Source organism: Peromyscus maniculatus, chromosome 23 (genome assembly GCF_049852395.1).
Source record: "Peromyscus maniculatus bairdii isolate BWxNUB_F1_BW_parent chromosome 23, HU_Pman_BW_mat_3.1, whole genome shotgun sequence".
Classification (NCBI taxonomy): Eukaryota; Metazoa; Chordata; class Mammalia; order Rodentia; family Cricetidae; genus Peromyscus; species Peromyscus maniculatus.
Genome location: NC_134874.1, coordinates 21,731,570 through 21,754,499, shown reverse-complemented (window position 1 = coordinate 21,754,499; position 22,930 = coordinate 21,731,570). Strand labels below are relative to the sequence as shown.

General features: G+C 48.5%; 1 protein-coding gene across 1 annotated transcript; it reads right to left on the bottom strand.

The window, feature by feature from the left end:
* Positions 1 to 89: 89 nt before the first annotated feature.
* On the bottom strand, positions 90 to 11,638 carry Kctd7 (potassium channel tetramerization domain containing 7). Its single transcript, XM_006971349.4, has 4 exons — positions 10,542 to 11,638; positions 7,512 to 7,681; positions 3,970 to 4,148; positions 90 to 3,151 (listed from the first exon to the last, which is right to left on the bottom strand). Exons 1-4 carry the CDS (start codon positions 10,683 to 10,685, stop codon positions 2,775 to 2,777), a joined length of 870 nt encoding a protein of 289 aa, XP_006971411.1. The 5' UTR covers positions 10,686 to 11,638; the 3' UTR covers positions 90 to 2,774.
* Positions 11,639 to 22,930: the final 11,292 nt, after the last annotated feature.

The following is a 22,930-nucleotide window of genomic DNA, read 5'->3' as shown; positions in this document are numbered from 1 at the left end:
GCAGATCAAGGACAAACCTTCCTTACAAGTATTTTGGTCTCAGCCTGTGCAATTGCAACTGGAAAGGGATCAGACAGACAGACAGACAGTTTCCACAGATATGACCCCTTTTATTTGGAAGCCATCCTCAGCCGCCACATACAATAGCACATTTCAGAATGGTTTCAGCTTCTCATTAGAGAGGCCCAAACAGGCTGATGAATTCTTTTATTCCATTTAAGAAAAGCCCCAAGAGAGGTGAGTAGAAAGTGATCGTAGAGGCCCATACAGCAAAGATACACTCTGACATGATATTGGTTTTTGTTTTTGGTGGGGGTTTTTTAGTGGTGCTGGGGAGGGAACCCAGGGCCTTGTGCATAGTAGGTAGGTGTTCTATCATGAAACCACATCCCAGATCCCAATATATATTGCTTTATTTTATATTCCATATTTCTATTTCACTAGTCAAGGAAGAAGTGTGATTATAATAAATATATTTTTTAGTACAAAGAAAAGTTTCTGTGCTGCAAGAAAGTACAGAAGTCACTGGCTTAAAAATGCAAAGGTTTTTGTTATTAAAAAACACACATACACACACACAAGATTCATCACGTGGTCTGCCCTAATATTGCAAATATCAAGTCAACTATTTAAAAAAAAAAAAAAAAAAAAAAGGAATTGAAAGGGGAGGGGGAGGGGAGGGGACTCTGGGCTGGTTATGGAGTGTCCCTCCTCGGCCTGTTCCAGTGGCCTGGAGCATTCTTGTCACAATGACACAGAACATGTCATCCTGAGAATAAAAGAGGGGACGGAAAAAGTGTCTCCAGCAAGTCACAATGTCCTTACCCAGAATCCTTGGGACCTTAAGCAAGCAGCCTGGGCCTGGTTTTTGAGCAGAGCAGTTTTCTGTCTTATATTTGTGGGCTCTAAATTTCCAAGCATCAAAGGAACGGAAAGAGTCCCAGGCCCAGTTCCTAACAGCCCCAGGCTTACCTGTCGGCTCTCTACTCATATGGACACCATCCTCAACAGTATGCGTCACTAGCATTAAAAAAGAAAGGACAGAGCCAGGTGTGGTGGGACATGCCTGTACCCCCAGAGCACTGGGGAGGGGGGTAGAGGCAGGAAGGTCAAGAATATAAGGCCATCCTTAGCTATACAGCTAATCTGAGGCCAACCTGGGCTACATGAGACCCTGTCCAAAAAACAGAAATAAAATCTATTTAAATAAAGAACTTCTTTGCTACGACAAGGCCAGAGCCATGGTGTTGGGCTAAGCGCCAAGCAGGGGCATCAGCACCCCAGAAGATACTATTATTTGCTGAGGAGAACAGAGAGAGCAGGTGTCCTGGAAGATGACTGCTACTCTCTCCCTCTGGGACCTCAGTCTCTACCTCTGTTACACTCCGAGTGAAGCACAAATTCAAAGCCATGTGTTTCTGCCAGGGCCCGGGGAAGCCACTGCCCTCCACCTGCGCGCAGGAATTTAGCTCAGTGCCCAGGCCTTGGCCTTCTAGTTCTCGGAAGCACATGGATGCTCTTAACCCCCGAGTGCCTCACTGGACCACTCTGATCCTACAGGACTGATATTGGTGGTGCTGCCCTTAACTCCTTACATTAAAGAAAATGTTGAATTAAAAAGAAAATCCTACCCAGGAATGGTCAAGGACACCCATGATTACTCCCTGTGCAGCCTGGACATGCAATGCTCTCCGAGGAGAGCTACACGACTCTCTCTTTAGGGGATCCGTGTTGCACCCTGACTGAAGAGAAAGAAATTCTTGGGGACTGTTTTCTCTTTCTGAAACAGGAAGTAGAACACGTAAGTCTACTTCCATCACCCTCAGCCCCCAGGATGGCTGCGCCTCCAACCCAGGACTTACGTTCCTCGGCCCCGACCCTGAAGAAACAATACCAAAGAAAGAGGCTGCCCCTTCCGGCGGTCCACCACACTGGATCCTAACACAAGACTTGGCAGCCGGCCGTGTTCTCGGCCCCCCCGACAGGGATGCTACATGTCAAGAGATCTAGACTCCGTGTCTGCCTGACTTGGGGAATCGTCAGTCCTGTGAGAGGATGACTCTGCAAGGAAGGTAAAGCCAAAGCCCCAGGGCAGGGCTGTAAACATTGTTTTTGTTTTGTTTTTTCTAAGGCCCAACTGGTACATGGCTTTGGCAGCGGTGGTTAATCTCAAAGAGAAGGTGACAGGCATGTTCTGGGAGCACAGGATGTATCTTTCCACATCTAACACAAGGTGCTTCAGGCACCGGAGGAGCAAGGAGCACACTGGGAGGGAAGGGACTCTCTCTTCTTTGGCCAGGGCTACAGGGTGATACTTGGGTAGATCCCCTACCCCACTCCTTATTCCGACCAGCACCCCGAGCACAGGAATGTTGGGGCGGGGTGAGAAAGTGGCGACACCTCCTTCAGGGACACGGCTCTGATGTGGGCAGAAGCGCTCCTGCACGGTGTCAAGAAGGTATCGAACCTCTCTGGACTCCCAGTGACGTCCTCACTAGGTCCCATGGCCTCCAGCAAAGACGCCGCCGCGGCCGCCGCCGCCGCCATGCCTCGGGGAAAAGACCGGGTGAGAGCAGACTGAGTCCCCGAGGTGGCGGAGCCAGGGAGACAGACGGCAGCAGCCCCCGAGCCTCTGCATCTGTGCCTCGGCACGCTGTCCTCACCTCGGCAGGTTCTGGGACAGTCAGCAGCTCCTCTGGGGATCCGACTCCCGGAGCCACCCCAGAGGATGGACGGACAGCCTCCTTCATGGGACCCTTGCCTAGCAGGCCTGCTCACCACCATGTGATTTTGAACTCATAGATGGGGCGTTTGCAGTAGTAGTGGTTGACCAGGTGCTTGTCGCACACCCCGATGCACTGGTGGTCCACTGTGAGGCCCTGGGCTGACAGGTCCGTGACCAGACAGTGCAACAGGTCGTACACATCAGCCACTGCCTCCCAGGGCCCGAAAGACACGTCCACTTCACAGTGGTGCTCAAAGAGCTGTCCGTCACTCTCGCTCCGCTCAAAGCGCAGGGAGTTGAGGAGCGGACACTCGTAGGGGGTGATGGGCATCTCTTCCTTGAAGACACAGACTTTGAGCTTGGCAAAGCGGGCCTTGCGCTGGACTGCGCGCAGCCGGGCAATCTCCACGATCCGCTCCAAATGGTCTGCAGGGTTTGACAACAGCCATCAGTGGACAGAGGGGGAATAGAGGGGACAGAGACACACACACACAGACACACAGACACACACACACACACATGCTTACACACACAGACACACACATGCTCACACACACATGCTTACACACACAGACACATGCTTACACACACAGACACATGCTTACACACACAGACACATGCTTACACACACATGCTTACACACATGCTTACACACACAGAGAGACACACACATGCTCACACACACATGCTTACACACATGCTTACACAGAGACACACACATGCTTACACGCACATGCTTACACACACACACACACACTTACATACAGACACAGACACACACACATATATGCTTACACACACACACACACACACACACACACACACACACACACACACACAACAGGGACATATACCCAGTGACAGGAGGCAGAGGGGAAGAGGCTGATTTCACAAGGGGACTCCATGGACTCCCAGGAAGGGCACACTTCAACAAGGCCCAGTTGCTTTCCAAAGCTAGGAAACCCAAACAGGGTGAGGGCAATCCTCTTGAAATTGGATCTGCTGGCAGTCCTGGGAAGACTGTGGCGGGTGTGTGTGTATGTGTGTGTGTGTGTGTGTGTGTGTGTGTGTGTGTGTGTGATGTCCTGCCCAACTTGAAAAGCCCCAGTGTCACTGAAAGAGGGGAAGGTTTCCTCCTAACCTGGATGCACGCTGGACCTAGGCACTGTTGGGAAAGGCCTAGGATCTGAACGAAGCCTCTGCCACCCCTTTTTCCCAACTGTGCAGGGCAGCTGACCTCTCACCTTTGTAATAGGGCATGAGCCCCAGAAAGGCCTGGCGCACCTTCTCGCCCTTCAGAGGCTGCATGTTCTCCAGCTGCTCCAAGAGGGGCCCGATGGCATAGTACTGGGCCTCTTTGTGTACAGCCCGCACGTGCTCCCGGGGTGGCAGGTCCCCCGACCGCAGGAAGTTCAGCACATCTCTGTGAGGAGAAAGGGTGAGAAGGAGATAAGGACCACAGGGCTTGCGGGCGGGGTGCCAAGGTGGCTAGAGCAGAATGGGGGCCACACTGCCAGCTGTATAACACATGACCTTTGTGTGCCTTGGTGTCGTCACCTATAAAATGAAAGAAAGTAAGAACATTACCTCACTGGGCAGTGGTGGTTCACACCTTTAATCCCAGCACTCGGGAGGCAGAGGCAAGCGGATCTCTGTGAGTTCGAGGCCAGCCTGATCTACAGAGTGAGTTCCAGGACAGCCAGGGCTACACAGAGAAACTCTTTCTCAAAAACAACAAAAAAAAAGTTCAATCATAACATAAATGCATGTATAATACAATAATTGTAGCTTTACACATCCAGTATTAACAACAACAAAATTCTACTTGTCTCACATCCTTACCAGTAGTAGTATTCTGTAGCTATGTGGAGAAGACAAAATACCAAACAACTCGGAAACTAACTGGTTTCACAACTAAGTAAAGCCATATTTAGTTTCTTAAAGTACATGGTCAGTTCTTTTTTTCTTTGTTGGTTTTTTGAGATGGAGTTCCTCTGTGTAACTATCCTGGCTGTCCTGGAACTCTCTCTGTAGACCAGGCTGGCCTCAAACTCACAGAGATCTGCCTGTCTCTGCCTCCCAAGTGCTGGGATTAAAATCATGCACCACCACCCAGAATATTCAGTCCTTCTAATCTTCTTCAGATTCTTTAGTTAGTGCTGAGAGTAATAATACTCAGACCTATTGTCAGTAGTTATGAGAAGACAGTGAGTAAACCCCCAGATCAATCTGTTACGTCAATAATTAATCTAAACTATAATGCAACAAGAGCTAACACTATTTTTGGTTTTATTTTTGTTATTTTGTTTCTCGAGACAGGGTTTCTCTGTATAGCCCTGGCTGTCCTGGATCTCACTCTGTAGCCCAGGCTGGCCTCAAACTCAGAGATCTGCCTGCCTCTGCCTCCCGAGTGCTGGGATTAAAGGCGTGTGTCACCACCTGACTTAACACTAAGTATTAATCTGCGTTAGCAACTAATCATGTGCCACCCATTTGGTTCTTTTAATGACATTATAGGGCAGGTTCTTAGTTCCGGTCTATAAATGAGGCCCCTGGGGCCTGAGAGGTTATGGAAAACACTTGTTGAAAGAGCCACAGCCGGCAAAGGCTCAGGTCCAGACACACCTGGCTCCGAGCCTACAACCGCAATGGACCTGACTTCATGAGAAGCAGTCAAACCAAAGTCCTGTGTACACAAGGAGGGACTTCTCCAGAAGCCCTAGCAGCCCCCAGGACGGCAGTGTCGATGCATGAGCTACAGCAGCAGACATGTGTGTTCCCTTCCTAACGCCCTGACCTCACACTCTGAATCTTTGGAAAACTCCATCTACTGCCGGGAGACCTCCAGCATCCCAAGCACGAACGCCACTACATCCTGCTTTCTGCTACAGTTTTGCCACTTTCTAGCCAAGGCCAACAGGGCACGGGCATATATAAGCCTTGATTTGGATCCTGTTCTCCCTCCCTACAGCCGTCTTAAAGATCTTGAGTTCACTGTTTGGTTTCAAGTGTGTGGATATGTGCACAGAGGACAGGCACACGGTGGAGGGCAAAAGTGCCAGATCCCCTGGAACCGAAGTTACAATCTACGGAGAGCGACCTGACGCAGGGGCTGGGACTTGAACTCAGGTCGTCTGCAGGAGCAGTCCACACTCTTCACCTCTGAGCCATCCCTCTAGCCACCCCCACCCCCTTGAATTCAGTCCTCTGGGATCTTCAATAAACCCTTCTGAGCGCTGACAAACAGAGCCCTGGGCAAGGCCCCGCTAAGAGCTGCCAGCTGGGGCCAGCACTTTCCTCCCCAAATGGCCTGCAAACAAAAATCTTTTTATAGTTACAGAGTGGTGTGACACTTTGTTTTCTCACCATCAGAGGCAGCTGAGAGCCCACTGGGGAAAAGCAGACACTGAAAAACAAATTATTTGGCCAGAGGCTCCTTTCTGAGGACAAAAATGACCCTTGTAGGCCAACCTTACTTGAAGGTCAACACAAAGATGTATAGAGCAGTTGAAGAGGTTCTGCTTCCCCGGCCAACAGTTCAAGGTCATGCCAATCCTCCCGTCATCTCCACAGTTAAGACTGAAGGAACAGAGGAATACAGCCATGTGCTCTGAAGATGTGACCTAGCTGGGGCCACACGCAGGCTCTTTATTTAACCCTCACCGACAAGCCCACCAGACATCTATGTTGTAGAATATTATTTTAAGATGTGTTATATTTGTTTATGCTGTCTAATGAGGCAATGATGTGTTGCATTCTTTTATGTTGCGTTTGTTTAACTCTGTGAAGCTGTGTGACTTGCCTGTCTAAAACACCCGATGGTCTAATAAAGAGCTGAACAGCCAATAGCGAGGCAGGAAAAGGATAGGTGGGGCTGGCGGTCAGAGAGAATAAACAGAAGGAGAAATCTGGGAAAAAGAAGAAAGAGCAAGAGAACAAGGAGAGGAGGATGCCAGGGGTCAGCCACAGAGTAAGAGTGAAAGAAAGATGTACAGAAGTAAGAAAAGGAAAAAAACCAGAGGCAAAAGGTAGATAACTTAAAGTTAAGAAAAGCTGGCAAGAAACAAGCCAAGCTAAGACCAGGCACTTAAGTAAGAATAAGCCTCATTGTGTGGTTTATTTGGGAGCTAGGTAGCAGGCCCCCCAAAAGAGCCAAAGACCAAAGAGTAGAAGAAAAAACCAACAACACAGCAACAATCATTTCTCATATCAACAAGGAAATTGGCGGCTGGAAGGATGGCTCAGCGGTTAAGGGCACTGGCTGTTCTTCCAGAGGACCCAAGGGCAGCTCTCGGCACCCACAACGGCAGCTCACAACTGCTTGTGACTCCACTTCTAGGGGAGCCAACATCCTACTGCGGCCTCTAAGGGTATCCACATACAAGTGAGACACACCCAAAAATAAATCTTGAAAAAAAAAAACAAAACCGCGGCCAGGCGTTGGTGGCGCATGCCTTTAATTCCAGCACTCGGGAGGCAGAGGCAGGCGGATCTCTGTGAGTTCAAGGCCAGCCTGGACTACCAAGTGAGCTCCAGGAAAGGCGCAAAGCTACACAGAGAAACCCTGTCTCGAAAAACCAAAAAAAAGAATTTTGTTTTTCTCTTGCTATCTCCAACTCCTCTGGCAAAGCAACTAAGCATTTTAATGCAAGTCAATAAGAACATTTATTAAATTCCACCCCAGGATATCTCCTCTGGTACCCTGGAACACGCCAACACCCAAGACGGAATCCCAGGCTACCGGCTTGCTAGGACTATGGAGCTGATGGTAAAGGAAGAGACATACCCGAAGTGTGTGCCATCTCGGTCAATGAAGTACCGGCCCTCGGAGTCTGTGGGGATGTAATGTCGCCCGCTGAACATGGCAGCCAGCATGGTGTCTTCATAGCGCCGCAGGGTAGACAGGCGTGTGGTAAAGTGAGCCCCTCCAATGTTAAGGGGGACGACCTCAGGAAACTGGAAAGAGACCACCGCAGCTTTCAGACTGGCCAAGGTAACGAGAGCGGGGCTCCTCCATGGCTGTCTGCCTAGGTCTGATTAATGTCGCACCGTTCACTTAGTTATTCAGTCTCAGGGACCATCTGAACACCATCTTTCTGTCCTCTTTCCTTGAGCATCAACCACCAAGTCCTGCTCGTCCCGCCTGATAGCTCTTAGATCAGGTCTCCCTTCAGCCCAACCCCACAACCTCTGCTCAGCATCTCTACATCTCCTTCCTGAACTCAGCATCTCTACGTCCTTATTCATGCTGTCTCCTTGGCCACCAACGCTCTTACCGGCCTCCTCCTGTCCAGCTAGCAAATGAAATTGCCAAATGCGGTGGTACAGGTTGTTGACTGTGTAAGCACCTGGATGAGCGTCGCCTGTGAACCCAGGTGTGTGCCCTTGTCTAACTTACACCAAGGCACCGGAGGAGTTAGCAGTATTGGTTTATTCCCTGAGTTTCTGTGACCGCTACTGCTCTGTCATCCTTTTCCTGTCCCCAAGACAGAATTATGTACATATTCCTCCATCGTGCCTTCACGACATGCCAACTAGAACGATACAATGGCAATCACTTCCCTGGGAACCCATTTTACTAGATGCCAGGCATCCCACAGACACAAAGATGGTGTGTGCTGGCCAGCCGTGAACAGAGACCAAGAGCTGTTTTTGAATGCATCGAGGCATTCAGTCCTCAATCTTTTCTTTTTATCCAGAGACTTCACATATGCTATGCTGGAGCTCTACCGTGGAACTTCGCCCTCAGCACCCCCAATCCTCAGGATCCACCTCACTCCACCCCTCTCCTGCTCGGTCTGTAGTGACTGCTTAGTCTCCAAGTCAACTAAGGTTCTGGTGGCAAGGGCTAAGTGAGGACAGGACAATGAGGGCAAAGGTCAGCCTTGGGACCCTCACGAGGGCCCCTTCTTAAAATGCTCGAGAATTAAAAAGAAAAAAAAATCTTTCCGTGCTCTATTTTTTCCAAACTATATATGAAAGAACTGTCTCCAGGTCTAACTTTCCCACAAACTGCCTCCAAATCGACTAAAATTTTATCCCAGCATCAATTTTATGTCTTTTTCAATGTTATAACATCACTCAAGCTATGGTGGAAGTATAAAGTGTATATATGTATCTAAACAATCCTTTCCCCGTCTTCACAAATCCTTTGCTTTAAAAAACCACAAAGGACAGAGCTGGGCATGGTGGAGCACACCTCTGATCCCAGCACTTGGGAGGCAGAGGCTGGATAATCTCTCTGAGGCCAGCCTGGTTCTGCATAGTGAGATAGGCTAATCAGAGCTACATAGAGAGGCCCTGTCTCATAGGAAAAAAACAAAAAAACAAAAACGGTACAAATGACGAAATAAAGCTTATTTACCTAAGACCCGCCTTACAGTAAAAACTAAATTTCACAAAATCAAATAATGAAACAGGCAGGATTCACAATTCTAAGTAAGAACTCAACTCTGTTTTTGAGACAAAGAGTCTGTCTTTATAGCCTTGGCTGTCCTGGAACTCACTATTCACACCAGGCTGGCCTTGAACTCACCACGCCCAGCAAATTCAACTCTTACAGTGCAAAACACCTTCTGCTTTTCTCCAGAAACCCTAAACCCATTCTCGGTACATGTCAATCAGATCTCATTTTAGTACGATGCTTTGCACTTCTGGAGTTCTTTTTTAGAGGCAGTTCATACTAATCCACTTCTTGGTACCATATGTGAAACAAAAAAACTGAACAGAGTTCTAGATACTGTATGGAGGGATGTGATTCATAGGAAGCTGGGAGTGAGCACCTGGTCTGCAGTCTGTGATCTGTGTGCCTTTTCCCTCAAACCACATCTTTTGCCCAATGACAGTGCACACACACGCGCGCGCGCGCGCGCGCGCGCACACACACACACACACACAATAGCACCACTGTGTCTCTATTGGCTCTTTTCCCCGACTGCAGAGTTATGTCTAGAATTTTGCTGATTTTCACAAGTTTCCCACGATGCTGGCAATTCGGGGCTTCTGACCCCTAACACAAAGTATTCTACAGCAACTACTGCCTGAGAGTCTCACACAGCCAGCCCCTTCAGACAACTCTGTCTGATGGGTCTCCACTTCTGTATTCATCTTCCTGTTTAATCTCGAGGGTCATTTCAGGTGCAAAGTGTCACACACATGAAGGACTGCTAATGAAGCCACAGTGTGCCACAGTACAGCAACAGACGATCGAGGACCCCGATCCCACCATCTCTGCTCTAGAGTTCAAGCCTCCTGTTTCCCGAATTTATCACCTTTATGTCCTCGTTCATGCTGTTTTCTTTGCCCCAAATGCTCAACCACTCATTTCTATCCATCTAGCAAATGAAATTATTTGCCCCATGTGGTAAGGACGGTTGTTCACTGCAGGAAAGCAACTGGATGGGAGTGGTCGGCCCGCTCGGGTGTGTCCTTTTCCTAAACCATACCAAGGCACCATACCGTTTATCTGAACACAGCTTTTTCCACCACTCTCTAGACAGCTGGCGAATACACCTGGGCAACCCAGGGCCTCCTTTTGGATTGTATGGAGCATGTTATGTGCTGAGGAGTCCGGAGTCCTCCTCTAGTGGATGAAAGGTGAGATAGGATACAGGGATGGAATCGAACATCCTGCTGGCTACAGAGAACGGGAAGGAGTGGTGCAGGTGACCCCGGGCAGGGAGGACACACCTAGTGCAGGAGAAGCATCAGGGGTGGATAGCTCCTTGGGGGAGGCTCACCTCCCAAGGTCAGTTCTACAAGGCACCGGTCTCTCCCATCACGTCCTCCCTTCCCCCCCATCGCTCGGTCCAGGTACCTCCTGGGGCAGCAGGGGCAGCCCGTGCCCCGCCTGCGTGGCCGTAGGAGTGGCCGGCTCCAGGAAGTCGTCTTCGGCTTCGGAGCTGGACATGGCACCGTCCGAGTGACGGCTGTCTGGCTCCCGCCCGGTGACTACCACCATCCCTCTGGCTCTGGGCGGTGGGCGCGGCTTCGGGTAGGCGGGTGGGCGGAGGCCTGGAGAACTAAAGCCAAGCGGGGCCTGACATGACGAGATGGGCCGCGGGCGGGCGCCAGACGCCGAGGGCCTGCGCGCAGGTAGGGTGTCGTGGGTGCAGCCTCCCAAACAGCCTAACGACCACCGCGCCTACAGCTAGTCGCAGGGCTGCTGACCTGGCCGCCTCCTGCTATTGGCCGAGCCTTCGCTGGCTCCGCCCTGATTGCCAGGAGGCTCGCCCAATCACAGAGGAAACAGGTCGGCCTGCAGCCGCAGTGGCCACGGGCTTGCCCGACTCTGATTGGCTCTCTGACTGACAAGCGCGCGCGCGCGACGCCGGCCTGCTCCAGGGGTTTGGCTTAAGGGGAGGTGATCACCGAGCGCCGACCTCGATCGCAACCGCCGCGTGGACCCGGCGCCGCAAATCGGAACCGGGCGCTTCTTGCTATTGGCCGAGATTTCGTGGCTCCCGCTGTGATTGGCAAGGACATCGCCCAATCAGAGGAGAGATTCGTTTGGCCTCGAGGCGGGGTGGCTGTTGGTCGACGGCTTGGCTTGTTCCACTCTGATTGGCTCGCTGACTAACGGGAGCGCTACCTCCCTTGGTCCAGGCCGCTTACCTAGGGCAGCGGTTTCTTTACGCGGACTGCATTTCCTCAGCGATCACAACGCGGGGAGCATCTCTGGCCTGACCCGGCCGCCTCCTGCTATTGGTAGAGTGCGATTTAGCCCCGCCCTGATTGTTAAAGGTCTGGTCCAGCCATAGAGGAAACACGTTCGGGCCCTGAGCCGGAGTGACGGCTGGCAGCCGGCTTGCCCATCGGCCCCACTCTTATGGGCCAAATAACTAATGGGCACGCGCTCTGCACTCCCGATGCTCAACGACAGCGCCGGTCCGGGGCGCGGCCACCGCAAGGACCAACCACGCAGTTGCTTCCTGCTATTGGCTGTGCCCTCGGTGGCTCCGCCCCTGATTGGCAGGAAGCTCGCTCATAGGGGCAGCGCCTCGGCCGGGTTTTCATTGGCTCTCTCATTAGCGGGCGCGAAGCTCCAGGCTGCTTCATCTTCACCCGCCTTGTGCGTCCTGGGCAAGCACCCATCCAGTTCTAGCTGGTTTGCTCCATAGTAGAGAGAGGCCTGGGCAGGGTGTCTCTGAGGATATGTCGAGGAGGGCCGAAGATACAGGCGGTGGAGAAGATGGAAATCGAGCCCTGCAACATCGTGGCTGGCCCTTCTGGAACACAAGGGCATGGCTGCTGTGCTAGGCGTGGACTCACACAGGAACCTGAAGAAGAAAAAAAAACAACAACTCAGGCTTGGTGGCTCACATTTTTAATCGCAGCGACTTGGGAGGCTTAGACAGAAGGATTTCTGAGAATTCAACTCTTGTATCTAATAATAATAATAATAATAAAATAATAATAATATAATAACAATAATGATAGAGTTGGGCATGGTGATTCATACTCTAATCCCAGTACTTGGGAGGTGGTGACAGGAGTCAGGGCCAGCCTTGGATAGGTAGCATATTTGAGTCCATCTTGGGTTGCAAGAGGGGCAAAAAAATCCACTTACAAGGAAAAAATAAAAACCACGGAGAAAAAAAAAAAAAAAGAAAACCCCAAATAGGAACCATTGAGATAAATGAGTGACAGCGCCTCCTGACAGGTTGGCAGAGAAGCCCTATAGGTAGACAACAAGATGGCAAACAGAGCAGGCGCTTCACCAAGAGCAAAAGCCAGCACTCCCACACCCACCCCCTAGCCCCTCCCCACAAGCAGGGTCCTCACTTAGACCTGCCCAGACATGCCACGGCTTTCATGATGTTATGGGTCTATCAGCTCCCTCCTGTTTATTTAAATTGACCAATCAGATATAAGGGGATGGAGAGCCGTCCTGTATCACTAAAAGACTCCAGTCCTCCTTTAGGCTGAATTTCTGACTCCCTTCTTCCCTGGTGGGGAGTCTGTCTTTTGCTGTGCGTGTGACTTCAATAAAACGTGGCTGACTGCTGAGTCCTTGCCTTTCCTGCTTTCTCATTCTTTGGACCAGACAGAGAAAAAGAATCCATACCTGCCACTCTAGATGACCTCACCATGATGGTATCATCACCTCTGCACCAGGACACAGCTGGAAACAGGCTCTTCCAGAGGCCCTTCCCAGCTAGCCAGATGCAACACACCTCAGTCACTGGGTGACTGACTGTGACCTCTGTTGAGGGAGGCTCCTTCAGGAAAAGCCCTGTGCCTCTCAGCAGCTCCAACAGGCTTTGTCTCCTGTTCGGGTAAACCACGTAGAGAGAAAATCAGAGGTTTAATCAACATGGCCACACTGGGAAGAGGAAACGGTGAAGGAGTCCTGGTACCTCCAAGTTCATTTGAAAACTGACATGAACTTGAGGTTTAAGCAGATGAATTGGGGTAGAAGAGCAGGGCTATGCATAACGAAGCAGCCCAGTCAAGGTGTGGGCTGTCTTGGTTTTGACTCTGTAAGGTGGTCCAAAGAAATCCTTTCAGCTTAAGACAAGGATTACAATCCTGCTCCGGCTGTGGCCTCACCATCATGGACAATCACTCCCAGGGTTTGTGGGTGGGTGTCTATTTGTGAGATCTGCTGTTGCTAGAATCTAAGAAGACTTGCAGACTTAGAACAATAACTGAACACCGTGAGGAGCGCCCGAAAGAGGACATTGTCAAAAGTGGACAGATGTCTCAGTCATCTTTTTGCTTTCAATGGTGAGGGGACTTGGATATGTTTAGGCAGATAACTCACGGGACAAACATGCCTATGTAGAATCAACCAGGACTCTGACACAAAGAAAAGGAGACAGACAAAATGAGGACGCTGATGTCAGTCAGGATTTCGTGCCGCTTTGTGGATGTGCAGTACCCTTGGAAGCCAGAAGAGGGCATCAGATCCCCTAGAGCTGGAGTTCAGGTTCTTTAAGCTGCTCAATGAGCAGGCTGGGATCAGAACTCAGGTCCTAGGAGAGAGCAACAAGTGCTCTTAACCACGGAGTCATCTCTCCGGCCCAGATTTTAGCTTTTAAATTACTTTCTCACTGAGTTCCTAATGTGCTCTCATACAGAAATGGAAAATGAAACCAGGGCGTGGAGACGCAGACCTGGTATCCCAGCACTTGGGACATGGATGCAGAAGGTCCTCCTCAGCTACATAAAGAGTTGGAGGCCAGCCTGGACTTTTTGAAGTCCTGTCAAGGGAGAAAAAACAAAACCCACCAACCTAACCAATTTCCTCTCCTCCTCATGACAATTAGAGTGTTTCCATGGCAACAGAAATTGCAACCAAATTTTGGTCCAGGTAACAAAAGAATTTTATCATACATGACAAGAAATCTGAGCAGACCTGGGTCAACTTTATTTCATTTATCCATTCTGCCAGGGGGCCTTTTCTCCCTTAGGAGTCTGTGTGAAAAAATCAGGTAGCTAAGGAGCATGGAGTAGACATTCTGACAAGCTAATGAAAATTTGAGTAAGGTGACAATGGCCTGCAACCCCTACACTTGGGAAACTGAGGCAGGAAGGATTTGAATCCAGATTGGGATACATCTGAGAGATTAAAAAAAAAGAGTTGAAGTTGTAGTTTAGTTGGTAGAGTGCTTACCATGCACTAAGCCCTGGGTTCCACCCCCAGTGACATATTAACTGGATAATGTGGTAATCATCAAAATAAAACTTGGGCCAATGAGGTGACTCATCAGGTCAAGGCACTTGCCACTAACCTGTGTTCAAACGCTGGAGCCCACATGGTAGGAAAGAACCAACTCCTGAACGCTGTCCTCCAACCTCCACACGCACACCATGGCATACATGTGCGCATGTGCACAAACACACAAAAAATATAACTCCCAGCACTCAGGTACAAACAAGAGGATCAGAAGTTGAAGTTTATCCTCAGCTACATAGTGGGTTCAAGGCCAGCCTGAGCTATGCAAGACCCTGTTTCAAAAATGAAAGTGGGCTGGGCACTGGTGGCGTACGCCTTTAATCCCAGCATTCTGAAGGCAGAGGCAAGCAGATCTCTGTGAGTTCGAGGCCAGTCTGGTCTACATAGCGAGTTCTAAACAGCCAGGGCTACACAGAGAAACCCTGTCTCAAGAAAAAAAAAAAGTGGGAGTCGGGGAGAGAAAGAAAGAAGGAAGGAAAGAAAGAGACAATGCATACGTAATCATTTTTATGTGCTGGAGCTCTTCTGTTTTCTGCCAAGAATTTCCTTTAGGAATGTACTTTCCCGTTTGGTGTTGTTTATACAGTTTGGGAAATCCAAGGTCAGCAGCCTGGAGTGAGGGCTGCTGGGAGAGCAGGAAGGGATAAAGGAGGCGTTCTGGAAGGACAGCTCGCTGGCAGCAAACGGTTACCCTCCACACCACCCCAGGGATGACTTCCAGCCAGCTCACAGGGGGGCTGTGCAGAAGGGTCAGGGAGCCTCTGAGGATGGGCTGGGTGGGTCTCAGAGAACAGAGGCTGTTATGCCCTGGAACTCCCCCAAGAATCAGATAAACAAGTCATATGACATCAAGCCCTGAAATCAGGCACTGAGTTGTACTGTTTTCTGCCAACTCTCCCCAAAGAAAAAATTTTAAATGGTTTACTTTTATTTTACATACATTGGTGTTTTGCCTGCATGCATGTCTGTGTGAGGCTGTCAGATCAGCTGCAACTGGAATTGCAGACAGTTGTGAGCTGCCATGTGGGTTCTGGAAATTGAACCCAGGTCCTCTGGAAGAGCAGCCAGTGCTCTTAACTGCTGAGCCATCTCTCCAGCCTCATATTTTTTTTCATTTTTTTTAAAGGAAAGAACCTGAGTGCCCATTCAGGTGTTATTTACTAATTTTATTTTTCCTTATGTATCTCTGTGTGTTTATGCGCCTGTGTATGGGTACCTGCAGAGGCCAAAATAGTGTCAGGTCCCTGAGAGCTGAAGTTGTGAGCCACCCAACATAGGAGCCAGAAACTGAACTCAGGTCCTCTGGAAAAGCAGCAAGTGCTCTTAACTGTTAGGCCATAGTTCCAGTCCTTATTTTATTTTGAGACAGGGTCTGACATGTCCCAGACTTGCCTAGAGCTCCTTTAGCATTCCAGAATGACTTTGAACTTGGAGTCTCCCTGTCTCCACTACAGGCATACACCATCACACCTGACTAGCTCTTCAGTTCTGGCATTTGTTTGGAACTGAATTCAGTTGAACTCTTTTAGTTGGCTAGAAACCTTCAGGCGCAGGGAAATACTAGTCCCAAGGCGATATAGGATTAAAATAGCAAGAGCAGAGGTCGGCCCGACTTTCCTGACCAGAGCCAGAGAGTAAAGGTCTCTAGGTTTGGCAAGCCTTTTGGTTTCTGTCATTGTAGAAAGGAAAGCAACCACAGACAAGACCGAAATGAGCATGTGTGGCCAGACTTGGCTCCCTGGCTGTCATTGACCACCCTGCAAAAGGAAAACATAAATCCTAGCCCCATAGTGATCTCTCCGAGCCAGCTCCGTCCAAGTTGTCCAGAGGAGAATCTGTTTCGTCTTGAGTCACATTTCAATGATGTAGTTGTGAAGATCAAAAAGTCTTGACAGCATCACTATTGCTAATCTTAACTCAAAAGGGCAGGTTATGTAATAAGTCATTAGAAAATAAACGTGTCAAGTCAAGTGGGGAGTTGTTACGTGCCTGGCATCCCAGCACTTGAGGCAGGATTAGCAGTTCAGAGCAGTCCTCAGCTACCTGGAAAATTAAACACCAGCCTGGGATACATGAGAACATCACTTTAAAAAAGAAGACCAGGGGGGAAAAGGAAGAAAGACAAAGAGATGGGTTAGTATTACGTTTAAACAGTCATGACAATCACATTATTCAAAACCACAGGTATTTTTTCACCTGTAAAATTAGAGAGTTCAATCTCTTGATTTTTTTTTCCATCTAAGGAAATGTCTTGGGACTGGAGAGATGGCTCAGCCAGCAGTTAAGAGCACTGAGTGCTTTTCCAGAGGACCCAGGTTCAATTCCCAGGACCCACCTGGGGGCTTACAACCACCGGCCCTCTTCTGGCCTCTGTGTGTACCAGCCACTCATATAGTACACAGACATAGATGCAGGCATAACACCCATATACATGAAAATCAATAACAACTTTATACCCAGCTCATTTGAAAAAATAGGCTCATCATAGTGGACTTTTTTGTAAACAAAACTTTATCCTTTTTGCTATTATAAAAACAAATTTAAGATCTGTTTGTGTGAATGTCTGGCCTGTATGTATGTATGTATGTATGTATGTCTATGCACCAAATGCCGCCTAGTACCTACCTAGTTGAGAGGAGGGCATTGGATTCCCGGCACTGGACTCACAGATAGTTGTGAGACACCATAAAGCGCTGACAACAGCCCGGGTCCTCTGCTGGGCCATAGCTCCAGTCCCACTGTGTCTTTTTAAAAACAGTTTTTTCATCTATTTCTTTTTCCTCATTCTGTGTTATGGTCAGAGGACAACATGCAGGATTCAGGTCTCTCCTCCCACCATGGGGGTTCCTGGGATAGAACTCAAGTGGCCAGGCTTGACAGCAACACACTGAGTGATCTCACTGGGCCCAACATAGAGACAAAGCTTTCAATACATTCTGATCCATTTCCTTGCTGGCCAAATACCATTTTCAGATCCCGAAGTCATTCCAAGTTTAGCCAACAGAGGGCGCAATAGGCTTTCCATAGCAAAGCCAGACCATGAGGCCATTTCTACACTGTAACAAAACAGTGGCTTTGGTATGAAAACGAACCAACGTTGGCTCTTTAGTAATTAACCCTGCAAAGGATGAGCCCCGTTTGTTTTTCTAACAAGATAGGCGTGGTAGTGAGCTCCTGAGACCTAGCACTTGGGAGGCAGAGGTTAGAGGAGGAAGGGATCAAAGGCATCCTTGGCTACAAAGAGAGTTGGAAGCCAGGGTGGGCTACCTGAGACTACCTCATACAACCAAAAATAAAATTTAACATAAGCCTAATCTCTCTCTCTCTCTCTCTCTCTCTCTCTCTCTCTCTCTCTCTCTCTCTCTCTCTCTCTCTCTCTCTCACACACACACACACACACACACTGCTCAAAATCACGAACTACTTTGCTATGATTTAAACCTTATGGAGAAAAAGAATCATTAAATCATTTAGACCTTAAGGAGAAAAGGAAATAGAAACAAGTCCTAAAGGAATAAAATGTACCTCTTTTGCCCAATTCCACATAAGGCAGTGTTCTCTATGCAAAGACACAAAGTCCCAGAAGGCTACAGTGAACGGAAGACAATGTAGCAGGAGAAGCAACTGAACCCCTAGAACAGCCCAGACAGGCCAGAATTCTGAGTTCTTTAGAAATACAGATTTCTAAAGCTAGACTTGGTGACATGTTTGCAATCCCAACACTCAGGAAACTGAGGCAGGAGGATTTTAAGTTTGAGATTAGCCTGGGCTACATAGTTAAGTTCTAGACCAGCCTGGGCTACACAGTGAATCCTGTTTCAAAAAAGCAAACATTGTTCTTACAGAGAACCAGTGTTTGGCTCCCATTGTGTGTTTTGGGGGTGGGGGTGGGAGCTCACAACCAGCTGTAACTCTAGCTTTAAGGGATCTGATGCCCTCTTCTGGCTTCCACAGGCACTGCACTCATCTGTGCATGCACATACAGCAAAAGACACACACAATTACAAATTAAAATCTTTAGGGCTGAGATGACTCTGCTCTTCCAGAGGACCTGGGTTCAATTCCCAGTACTTACATGGTGGCTCACAACTGTCTGGAACTTCAGTCCAAGTGGATCCAACACCCTCTTCTGGCCATTATGGGTACCAGGCATACAAGTGTTGCATAGACATACATGCAGGCAAAAATTAAAATTTAAAAATACATGAAACCAGGTGGTGGTGGTGCACACCTTTAGTCCCAGCACTCAGGAGGCAAAGGCAGGAGGATCTCTGTGAGTTCCTGGTCTACAGAGTGAGTTCCAGGACAGCCAAGATTACACAGAGAAACCCTGTCTGGAAAAACCAAAATAAATAAATGAGTCTTTAGAAACAAAAAGACCAAAGCGACAACAAAAACTTAAACAAGCAAACAGGAATGTCTTGTCTAGCCCATCACCTACCAACCAGTTTTTGGTAGCTGACATTATCAGCTTTGTGACTGCTTGAGCTGAGGGTTTACATATGTTTTTCTTGATTTCCAGCACTATCTTAAAGTCCTAAGGACAGTAATCTACAAGTTCTTAGCACACAATCACGTCTGTGAAATGACCAAGTCTGGAGTGGTATTTAAAAATGTTCCCCTAAGTACTAACGATGGGTAAAGACAAACTTCTCATGTAAAGATGGTCATTGGGAGGTAATAAGTGGTAATTAAGACCCAGGCTCTAGGGCCAGGCTGCCTGCACTTGGGCTCCACCCCCAACATTTGCTCAATGGGCAACGTTGGGCAAGATACTTTATTTCCCTGAACTCATTCATTATCTTGACAAATGTAGGTCTCAGCATGGCACCCACCCACTATCTATCATTCAGGCTCCAGCTCCAGGCAAAGTGGTTTGCACTGGGCCTTGACCTTAAAGGAGCTCTGGGTAAGCCTCCTCAGAATGCCTCCCCCCAACCACCACACTGCTTCCTTACTTTTTGTTTTCATTTTTCAAAACAAATTTTAGATTTTATTTATTTTTTATTTTTTTAACCTTTATTTTCACTTATTTGGTGTTTTTTTTTTTTTTTTCCAAGACAGGGTTTCTCTGTGTAGCTTTGCGCCTGGATCTCGTTCTGTAGACAAGGCTGGCCTTGAACTCACAGAGATCCACCTGCCTCTGCCTCCCAAGTGCTGGGATTAAAGGGATGCACCACCACTGCCCGAAATTTTAGATTTTATGTGTGTGAGTGTTTTGCCTGTGTGTTTGTACGCCTTGTGTGCTGTGCCAGAAGAGGCCAGAAAAGGGTGACAGCTGGGAGCCACCTCATGGGTCCTGGGAACTGAACTTAGGTTCTGTGCAAGAGCAAGAACAGCAAGTATTTTTAACCACTGAGCCATTTCTTGGGTCCTTTTTTATTTTGAGAAAGGTCTTATGTAGCCCAGGCTGGCCCTGAATTCCCAATACTCCCAAGTGATGGAATTACAGGCATGTATTACCATGCCCACTTACTGTTTTTCACTTCATAGCCCAGGTTTGCCTGACCTCTATATTTGTCTCGGGTTAGTCCCATAAATTGTAAATCTCCTGCCTCAGCTTCCCAGTTTCTTCATGTTTGGCTCTATCCAGCTATCTGTTCTTCAACTTTACTCTGGTCACTTTTCAGTTATTCTATAGGGCTTCATTTGATTCCGTGAAACCCTAACTTTTCACAAATATAGACATGGTTATAAAATGATTAAGGACACTTGGTAGGATAAGGCAGAAAAATGTCCGCAAGTCTGAAGGCTGCCTAGGATATATAGTGAAGTCCAGGTCAGCCTGGGCTATACAGAGTAAGAAAGATCCTGTCTGAAAAATAAATAAGTAGATGAATAAAATAAAATGCTTAGGGGAATCAATCTCTTATGTTATATGGAAGGGAAAGGTCTTTCTTCATAGAGCTCAAGAAATGTATGCTTAGATCAGGGCAAGGCATAGTGGCTCACACCTATAATCCTTGCAGAAAGGTTGCTATAATTTTGGGGCCAGCCTGGACTACATAGTTAGACTGGCCTGGCCTACAGAATGAGATCCTGTCTCAAAAAAGAGCCATGAGATTGTGGCCCACACCTTTAATCCCAGCACTCAGGAGGCAGAGTAAGGCAAATCTCTGAGTCTGAGGTTAGCCTGGTCTACAGACTGAGTGCCAGGGTAGCCAGGGCTACACAGAAAAACCCTGTCCAGAGTGGGGTCGGGGTGGAGAGGAAGAAAAAAGAAAAAGGAAAAAGAAATATACTTAGGCCAGAAAAAAAGATGTTATGAAAAAGGGATGCAGTGGGGTACAGAGGCCACATCATAGATTTTTGGTCAGCTGTAAGTGGGAACTATACTTCAAGAACCTAATGGAAGCATTAATATGTCATCAGGGGTGTGGAAGGTCTTGGACATGGGTTTAAGAGGAACACTAAGAAGGACTGTTGAGGTTAAGTTTACCAGAAGAATTATTAACGCTGTAGACAGACAGACAAAACATGTCATAGCTCTCAAGGAAATTGGCCCCAGCCACCGCAAGACAGACAGACAGCATGATGAGCTAGCTGAAGGGAGACATCAGGGCCTACAGGGCAGAAGTAGGGGTCTCTCCCACTTTTCTGAGGATGGGAACACAATCCTGCAGCCAGGCTCTCCCATCCCAGGCAGGAGGCAGAAAATAGGAAGTAGGATGCCACCAAGACCCCCTTTAGTGTTAACATCCCCAGGTCAGAAATCTGATCACCATGGAAGCCTGTTAGCCAGGGACTCAACAGATGTCTCAGAAAGGAGCCTGTTGGGATGGAAGGGGAAGAGTGCTGGAATACTGTGGGGTTTGAGCAGCAACTGGATTCTAACATTACCTTCTTCCAGGGTGCACCTTTGAAGGTTATACCCATGCCTGGCTCTGGCCACTGTGCTTCCTGGTCAACCATACTCAACATCCACTCTCCATGTCTTCCCTCCATGATGGACTGTAAGCCAAAAACAAAACAAACAAACAAAAAACCCTTTCTTCCTGCAAAGTTGGTCACAGCAATGCAAAAGTAACCACCACAGGTGACTAGTTTTAGTGCAAGAGCTAGGAGAATCTTCCTGAGGACATAGGACATGCAGAGACCTCAGGATAAGGAGGCGGCTACCGGGCCAGGAGCAGAGGGAGACATTCCAGGAGAGCGTCAACATGTATGGAGCCTATGGTGGGATGGAGCAGAGGGCTGGGCTGGATCACAGCAGAGTGTGTGCTCTGTCGGGGTTTTAAGTGGAAAGGATGGGGTCATGAGTGGGACTGGAGATACTGCTTCAATGATCCGCTGTAATGATGTCATGGTGACAGATGGTGAATTTTTGATTAGGTTTGGGACAGAGGAGCTGGAGGTAAGGGGATACATTCAATAAATACTTGAAGGTAGGATCAAAGGTCTGGTACTCTTGTACATGCATGGGTGGAAAGAGAAGCGGGTGAGAACAAAGATGACTAAGTTTCCGGCTGAGTGACTGGGCAGAAAGTGCCGTTGTTGGTGACGCAGATATGACTGAACCGGGAGCAGGTGTGCAGATGGAATAATACGTAAACCATCTTGTTCTGTGCCTGGCATGTGAAACATAATCAATAAAAGTGATTATTATTATGCACATTGTTCTGTGTTCCACAATAATGGCTTCTTGGAAACAGTATGTTCTTTGACGTTCAACATAGCACGCCAGCATCAAACAGAACAGGATTCATAGAAGAATAGCAATCGCTCTTAGAAATAAGTTACAGAAAACTTCACTAGGAAGGTGGTGCCCTCTTTAATCCCAGCACTCTGGAGGCAGAGGCAGGCAGATCTCTCTGAGATCAGTGCCAGCCTGGGCTACAGAATGAGTTCCAGACGAACCAGGATCACAGAGAGACCCTGCCTCAAAACAAATAAACAAGCTCATTAAGAAATGATCATGCCAGGGCCTGGGGGGGGGGACAGATGGCTTCTCAGGTATATTAGGGCTGGAGGGGGGACAGATGGCTTCTCAGGTGGATTAGAGCTGGGGGGGGGGGAATAGATGGCTTCTCAGGTAAAGTGCCAGCTGTGCAAACATGAGAATTTGAGTTCCATTCCTAACACCCATAAAAGCCAGGCTTGACAGTGGTGCAAGGCTCGATAACCCCAGAGCTGATGAAGGAAAGCCAGGCAGGTTCCCAGGGCCTGCTGGCTAGCTAGTCTAGCAGCCTAGCCAAAACCACAAGTTCCAGGTTCACTGAGAAACAAACCTTGTCTCAAAAAATACGGTGAAGGGTGAGGAGGACACCTGATATCAACCTCTAGCCATACACACACACACACACACACACACACATACACACACACATGCGCGCATGACTAAGTATGTGTACATACCCCCACACCCCCAAATATATACATACACACACACACAAAGGGGGGGAGGGAGGGAGAGAGAGGGTACCGAGAGGGAACCTACAGCGCAGCCCGCAGGCAGCTGGTTTAGCGCCATCTGAGGAGGTTTGTGCCTCTGAATGACTGTACTGAAAACATAACCACTCGAATGC